Source organism: Mobula birostris, chromosome 3 (assembly GCF_030028105.1).
Source record: "Mobula birostris isolate sMobBir1 chromosome 3, sMobBir1.hap1, whole genome shotgun sequence".
NCBI classification, from domain to species: Eukaryota; Metazoa; Chordata; class Chondrichthyes; order Myliobatiformes; family Myliobatidae; genus Mobula; species Mobula birostris.
In genome coordinates this window covers 35,419,986-35,427,383 of record NC_092372.1, presented here as the reverse complement: position 1 = coordinate 35,427,383, position 7,398 = coordinate 35,419,986, and the positions used below count along the sequence as shown (strand labels likewise).

The window sequence follows — 7,398 nt, the reverse complement described above, 5'->3', positions numbered from 1 at the left end:
TAATAATAAGGTTAGGATTAGTGCGGAGGGAGTGGAGAGCAGAGCGTTCTGAAGGAGTGAGGTTGGAATGGGGATAAGGTGCGGTGAAGTCGAGACGGTTGATGTCCCATCGGCAATTAGCGATAAAGAGATCCAGAGCAGGCAGAAGACCAGAGCGGGGTGTCCATGAAGAAGAGGAGGGTTGAAGACGGGAGAAGGGGTCATCGGTGGGGGTGGAAGAGTCCTTGCCGAAGAAGTAGGCTCGGAGACGGAGACGGCGGAAGAAAAGTTCCGCATCATGGCGAATGCGGAACTCGCTGAGATGTGGGCGAAGGGGGACTAACGTGAGGCCCTTACTGAGAACAGAGCGTTCTGCCTCCGACAGTTGAAGGTCGGAGGGGATGGTAAAGACCCGGCACGGATGAGAGCTGGGATCAGAGGGGGGAGGGGGAAGGCTGGGGGTGTCAGTGGAGAGGGAAGGGTTGGGGTGAGAGGAAGATGGAGCCTCTGAGGACCCAGGAGCTGACGATGGGATCTGAAGGAGACAGGGTTGCAGAGTATTGGTGGGGGAAGGGGAGACGGGAGTCGCAATAGCAGCACATAAGGACCCGGCCTGGAGTTCAAGGCTGGAGTCGCAGTTGGTGGTTGCGCAATCGCTGTGAAGGTGTCCATGGTCGTTGCTGGAGTCCGGGATTTGAATATGCCCTGGGGTGTTGGAGCCGGTGAGATCAATGGCAGGGGCCGCAATCTGAAGTTCATGCCTGCTAGTTTCAGGGACAGTAGGCTCTGGAGTCCGTAGATGTAGGATCTTGCGATCTTTGCCTAACATGACAAAGTCAAAAAAACGGCGATTGCAGGCGTGAATCCGACGGAGGATGAAATAACGGGTAGGACCATTACCGACGGCGAAGAAAGTGTCCCGAAGGTGTGGAAGGGTCTGAGATAGGGACACCAAGTACCTCCTCATGGCGGAGAGAGCCGCCTTCAGAGCTTGACGGGAGAAGCGGCGAGAGGCAGAGTCAATAAAATTTCCAACATATTATTCTCCGTAACTTCCGCCACCTCCAACGGGATCCCACCACTAAGCACATCTTTCCCTCCCCCCACTGCATTCCACAGGGATCGCTCCCTACACAACTCCCTTGTCCATTCGTTCCCCCCCCACCCCGTATCCCTCCCCACTGATCTCCCTCCTGGCACTTATCCGTGTAAGCGGAACAAGTGCTACACATGTCCTTACACTTCCTCCCTTACCACCATTCAGGGCCCCAAACAATCCTTCCAGGTGAGGCAACACTTCACCTGTGAGTCGACTGGGGTGATATACTGCGTCCGGTGCTCCCGATGTGGCCTTTTATATATTGGCGAGACCCGACGCAGACTGGGAGACCGCTTTGCTGAACATCTATGCTCTGTCCGCCAGAGAAAGCAGGATCTCCCAGTGGCCACACGTTTTAATTCCACATCCCATTCCCATTCTGACATGTCTATCCACGGCCTCCTCTACTGTAAAGATGAAGCCACATTCAGGTTGGAGGAACAACACCTTATATTCCGTCTGGGTAGCCTCCAACCTGATGGCATGAACATCGACTTCTCTAACTTCCGCTAAGGCCCCACCTCCCCCTCGTACCCCATCTGTTACTTATTTTTATACACACATTCTTTCTCTCACTCTCCTTTTTCTCCCTCTGTCCCTCTGAATATACCTCTTGCCCATCCTCTGGGTCCCCCCCCCTTGTCTTTCTTCCCGGACCTCCTGTCCCATGATCCTCTCGTGTCCCCTTTTGCCTATCACCTGTCCAGCTCTTGGCTCTATCCCTCCCCCTCTTGTCTTCTCCTATCATTTTGGATCTCCCCCTCTCCCTCCAACTTTCAAATCCCTTACTCACTCTTCCTTCAGTTAGTCCTGACGAAGGGTCTCGGCCTGAAACGTCGACTGCACCTCTTCCTACAGATGCTGCTTGGCCTGCTGTGTTCACCAGCAACTTTGATGTGTGTTGCTTAAAATGTTATGATGCTATTGACTTATCACCTATATTCCGGTCGTGATTAACACCCCCCCCACCCCTCGGTCGGCCGGTCCCGAAGAATATTGTCAATATTAAACCGGTCTGCAGTGCAAAAAATGTTGGGGACCCCTGTTAAGTAGACCTATCAGTTTTCTCTGTGGGCGGGCTTTACAATCGACCTCAAAAATAATGACAGAGTTGCTCACTGCACTGGTTGCAAAAGTGACGTTTCTATTGCCCATGGTGGGTTAAGACTGTAAAAGACATGTTGAGGTGAGTTTAACAGGTGTCATTCATTAGCATAGCTAACGTTATTTCAACTAGCTGACTAGCTGCTAAGAAGCTACGCTATTGATGTCCTACGTGATAAGGCCAAACTCCCTGTAGACTTACTTAACGTTGTAATAGAATAAACATGATAATATAATATAATATAAGCACATATTTTAATGTCACATTTGCTGCACATACCCAACTTGGTTTACAGATTAGACAAAATCACTAAACAAAGTATTACATACACCCTTGGAGGTCGGGGGAGGGGGGTGCTACCTCCCTGAAATGAGTTTTTGCAGGGTGGGATGTCTGCACAAGACGCTGGAGGAACTCAGCAGGTCAGGCAGCATCGGTGGAGGTGAATAAACAGTCCATTTTTTCGGGCCGAGACACTTCATGAAGGCTGTTGTCTGCATGGTTTGTATTTGGCGCTGTGATGGGACGGGAAAAGAGGGGTGTTTGGCTCCGTTGGCACAAATTCCCATCGCCGGTGCCGGGGGTGCTGCATCAGTGAATTCTCTGGACTAATTTAGGAGGTTGGAGGCGCCGCTCGCTAGAACCCCAGGTGGCGCTGTCGCGGAAAGGGTCACCGTGGCCGGTGGAGCGGCGCTGTCGGAGGAGTCCTCGGGGGCCGCCGGCCGCTGGAGCGGCGCTGTCGGAGGAGTCCTCGGGGGCCGCCTGCCGACCGGCGCCGGGAATGCGCGAGCGGTTGCGAGGGAGCGAGCTGGTGTGTTGGGGTAAGTGACCTTGGGGATCACAAATCCGGTGTCATTACTTTACAAATCCATCAGCTCGTTTCCCTGGAGCCGGGATTGATCGTGAGGAGGAACTTTTGCTCACCACGCTGACGTTTGGCGTCGTGCCCGTCCCGCAGTTCGGCTCCACCGCACACCGGGACCTTGAACGGTTCCCGTAGCCTTCCAGGCGCCGTCATGTCGAGGATGGTGACTGTGTTGTCCCTCTGCTGGACTTGCCTGCTCTTCTGCGCCGGCCTCGGGCTCTTCCTCAGCGGCTTCATGCTGGTTCGGCTGGAGCTCCGCGGCCGCAGCTTGTGTCAGGACGCAGAGTTCTCCGGTGCGGCGTCCTCCGCTCGGGCTTTAAACTCCTGCTGGATGCCGAGGCGCTTTTCCAAAGCCGTCGTCCTCGTCATAGATGCTCTGAGGTTTGACTTTGCCAAGTACGACCCAGGAAACAAGAATCCCAAACCGTACGAGAATAAGCTGGAGGTGATCCATCAGACTGTTGCTGCTAAACCTCAGCATGCGAGACTTTTCAAGTTCAGAGCTGATCCGCCCACAACAACAATGCAGAGGATTAAAGGGATGACCACGGGTACTTTACCTACCTTCATAGATGTCGGCAGCAACTTTGCATCTCCGGCAATCGAGGAAGATAATTTGATTCAACAATTTGTGCAAAATGGTAAGTTTGAAATGAAATTAGTATATCATGGAAAGTATACACTGCTGGCCATTCAACCTATTGTGAGTCTGCCGGTCGCAAAGCACTAGTCAATAGTTTCTCTTTGATGTCTCTCACTGAGGAAGTTTTGGATTCGATAGGCGTGTTGATTTTGATCAGTCCGCCGAGTGGGTCAATATGGAAAACGCTGCTAAAAACTACGTAGACTACATCAAACTCACTGGTCTTATCAAACCCTGGTTATCTGCAAAATTCACTCAAGTTTGTCTGATCTGACGTTCGGTAAAGAGATCAAGCTGACTGTTCCTGCTTACAAGGTGCCTTTCTAAATGAAGGTTTACATTGCCCCTAATAATTACTTCCAATAATCTTGATCATTGTGGTTAAAAGCCTAGCCTGTAATTACTTGCAATATTTTCATCTCCCTCTTCAGTGTTACAACCTTAACGTTTCTTAATATTTCGCACCACATCTGGAGCTGGAGAGGATTTGAAAATGACAGTTGGCCTCTGCAGTTTTCACCCCTGAAATTTTTAACTGTCTGGAATGAATGCCATTGGGCCCTGCTATTTATCAATGTGTAATTGGACAAAACCATTTTAATGTGTCATTTTTTTACTTTGTAGTTTATCCATACTATAATTCACTCTTAATCACTCTTTAATTGCAATCTTCACACTATGCTCTCTCTTCCATAAAGCTAGTTGCAAAGTATTAATAATCTCTAAAAGACCCTCCTCGTAGATATCTACTTCCTGTCAGTAACTGAAATATACTTTTGAAACATTTTTGTATTATCTTTCAAGTTATTGATTTATTGAGATACAAAGCTGAATAGGCTTTAATGACTCTTTGACCCATTCTACCCAGCAATCCCCCAATTTAATCCTAGCCTAATCACGGGACATTTTACAATGACCAGTTCCTCTTTGGATCAGAGTACCTGGAGGAAACCCACACAGTCATGAGGAGAATGTCCAGACTCCTTACAGGCAGCATCAGAAATTGAATCTCGATTGCCTGTGCTGACCACTACCCTACTGGGCCACCCATGTGTCAGTATTTTTTTCATGCTTCCTTTTTCTTTCCCAATTTCCTTTACATTTTCACCCCTACACTTTGCACTCACTTCAAAGACCTTTTGTTGAATTAACCAGTGGTGTGCCTCAGGGATCTGTTTTGGGACCTCTTTGCTTCGTGATTATTATAAATGACCTGAATGAGAGCAGTTTCAAGATGGCGGCGCAGTGAGAAGTCTACTTTGCTGAGCTCAGCACAGCAACACTGATAATTTCACATATAAACCTATCCGTTTCAACTTTTTTAAATGCTCAAGTGTCAGAGTTAATGACATGAACATTGATGAATTTTTTTTTGAGCTGTGTCGACGCCATGCCCTCGAAAGGTACTAAAAAGGCGGCCAAGGTGAGCTGCACAGAGCGCTTGTCCAGGGCTGAGGAGATAGCTACTGCTAGCTATGCTAACAAGTTGTACCCTGCTTTTCGTCTAGTAATTCAGGAAGTTACGGAGAATATGTCCAAAATGATGGACAAGAAGCTGGCTCCACTCTCTCTAACACTTCAAAACCACACATTGGAGCTTAAGAATCTTGATACAAGAACGACCGAAGCCGAGGGCCGAGCCTCCGTGGTAGAAACTGTAACTGATCAGGCCCAAAGCTGCATCCTGGCGCTAGAAAAGCAGGTTCAAAGCCTGTCTGACAATATCAATGATCTCGAGAACAGAGGTAGGAGAAAGAATATACGAATCATCGGTCTACCTGAAGATACAGAAGGCAGCCAACCGGCCAAGTTTTTCGAGGGCTGGCTGCTTAATTTCCTTGATTTGGAAACCAAGGCTGGATGCATTAAAGTGGAAAGAGCTCATTGTACGCTGGCACCAAAACCAGGCCCAGGCCAACACCCTCAACCCGTCCTCATGCGGTTCCATAATTTCGGTGATAAGCAAAGAGTGATGGAGGCTTCGAGGCGCTGCGGGGCTGATGCCCAGTCTTTAATATATGAGGGGTCCAGGCCTATGTTTTTCCAAGATTTTTCGGCAGCCATTATTTGGAAGCACAAGGAATTCGACCAGGTAAAGAAGTGGCTGAGAGAATCTGGAATCCAGTACTTTATGCCACTGGTCCCCAACCTCCGGGCTGCAAAGTATGCAGGGCTGCAGCGGTAGCTGGAGCACACCCAGCACGTCTTTAAGAAGAAAGCCAAAATACACAAGCTAATTAATTAGGTGCCACCAGGCACATAAATGTCAGCCCAGATCAGAGGTGATTACTGATTTCACTTGCCCTACGCGATATTCACTCCTCTTTCCAGGGCGCTGGAGCCTTTAGCTGTTCCATTGTTTGATCAATTTAAATGCCAGCTTAGACAGGCTGAAAAGACGGAGCTGTCAGGATCGAGGTGATTGTTGAATCTACACAAACTTCTAATAAAGTATAGGCGCTGCTGTGCTTTCTTTGTAATGACAGTTACGTGCTGGTCCCAGGATGGATCCTCTGACACGTTTCAGAGAGAGAAACGTCGATCCTTAATGCCAAAGAATTTAAAGTTATTGACCCTCTCCACCTCAGTTCCTCTAATGAAGACTGGCTTCTGGGCAGCACCTAATTAATTAGCTTGTTTATTTCGGCTTTTTTCTTAAAGATGTGCTGGGTGCGCTCCAGCTACCGCTGCACCCCTGAATGCTTCGTGGCCCGGTATCGGTCTGCGGCCCGGAGGTTGGAGACCACTGCTTTATGCTGTACCCAGCAGCGCTGAAAATCACCTACAACGGGACCACGAAGATATTTGATTCACCTGGCAAAGCTAAAACTTTTGTGGACACGTTGGGCTAAAGAATGTATACTGTATATTGTGTAGCCCTGGTTATGGACAATAACATGCTCGATGGTCGCTTTATTTTACCTTTTCATTACTCGACGGCAGGATATCTTATAGGATGGGTAACATGTTTGCTTTGATTGATACAGTTTCATTAGTTGTTTAAATTAGCGGTGCTGCTCCAGCCTGAAGGAGTTTAAATATGATAGTAACAAATCGGTGGATTGATAAATTATGCCCTGTTTTCATTTTTGACTATGTTAAATGCTATATTGATAGTGGGGCAGAATATGAGGTGCTAGAAGGTTCAGATATCCCCTTTAAGTGTGGGGTAAGTCCTCTTGTTCAGTGCTGTTGGCACTTTTTTTTTGTGGGTTTTTTAAATTTACTTATTGCTACTCAGCTGATCTTAAGTCGGGTTTCTTCTCCTCCGGAGTCACATGATTGTAATAAAGGGTTATGATGAGTAATATATTAAAATTGTGCACTTGGAACGTTAAGGGGAGTCATTCACCAAGCAACAGAAAGAAAATCCTACTAAACCTGAAAAAGGAAAGGGTACATAAAGCCTTATTGCAGAAGACACATTTAAATGATAAAGAGCATCTAAAACTGCAACAGAGTGGATTTGATCAAGTCTATTTTTCATCTTTTAATACCAGGAGGTGGGTGGCCATTTTAATTATTAAGTTATTAGACTGCATTAAGGATAAGTATGGGAGATTTGTGATTGTTAAGACTTCAATATATGGAGAGGAATATGGTATTCTCAATGTTTACTGCCCTCCAGCTCATCTCAAATTCCTAACAGATGCTTTTTCCAAACTTACAAGCTTTTCAATACAAAACATTATTGTAGGTGGGGATTT

At 47.6% G+C, this 7,398-nt stretch overlaps 1 protein-coding gene across 2 annotated transcripts in view; it reads left to right on the top strand.

Annotated features, from left to right (window-relative positions):
- The first annotated feature begins 2,878 nt into the window (after positions 1-2,878).
- Positions 2,879-7,398, top strand: part of pigo (phosphatidylinositol glycan anchor biosynthesis, class O) — a 51,583-nt gene continuing 47,063 nt past the window's right edge. Inside the window, exon 1 of one of the 2 annotated variants that reach the window (XM_072252468.1) lies at positions 2,879-3,689. In XM_072252468.1, coding sequence (XP_072108569.1) covers positions 3,200-3,689 — 490 coding nt within the window. In that variant the 5' untranslated portion in view covers positions 2,879-3,199. The remainder of the gene's footprint in view (positions 3,690-7,398) is intronic. The other variant, XM_072252467.1, reaches the window with a different exon arrangement.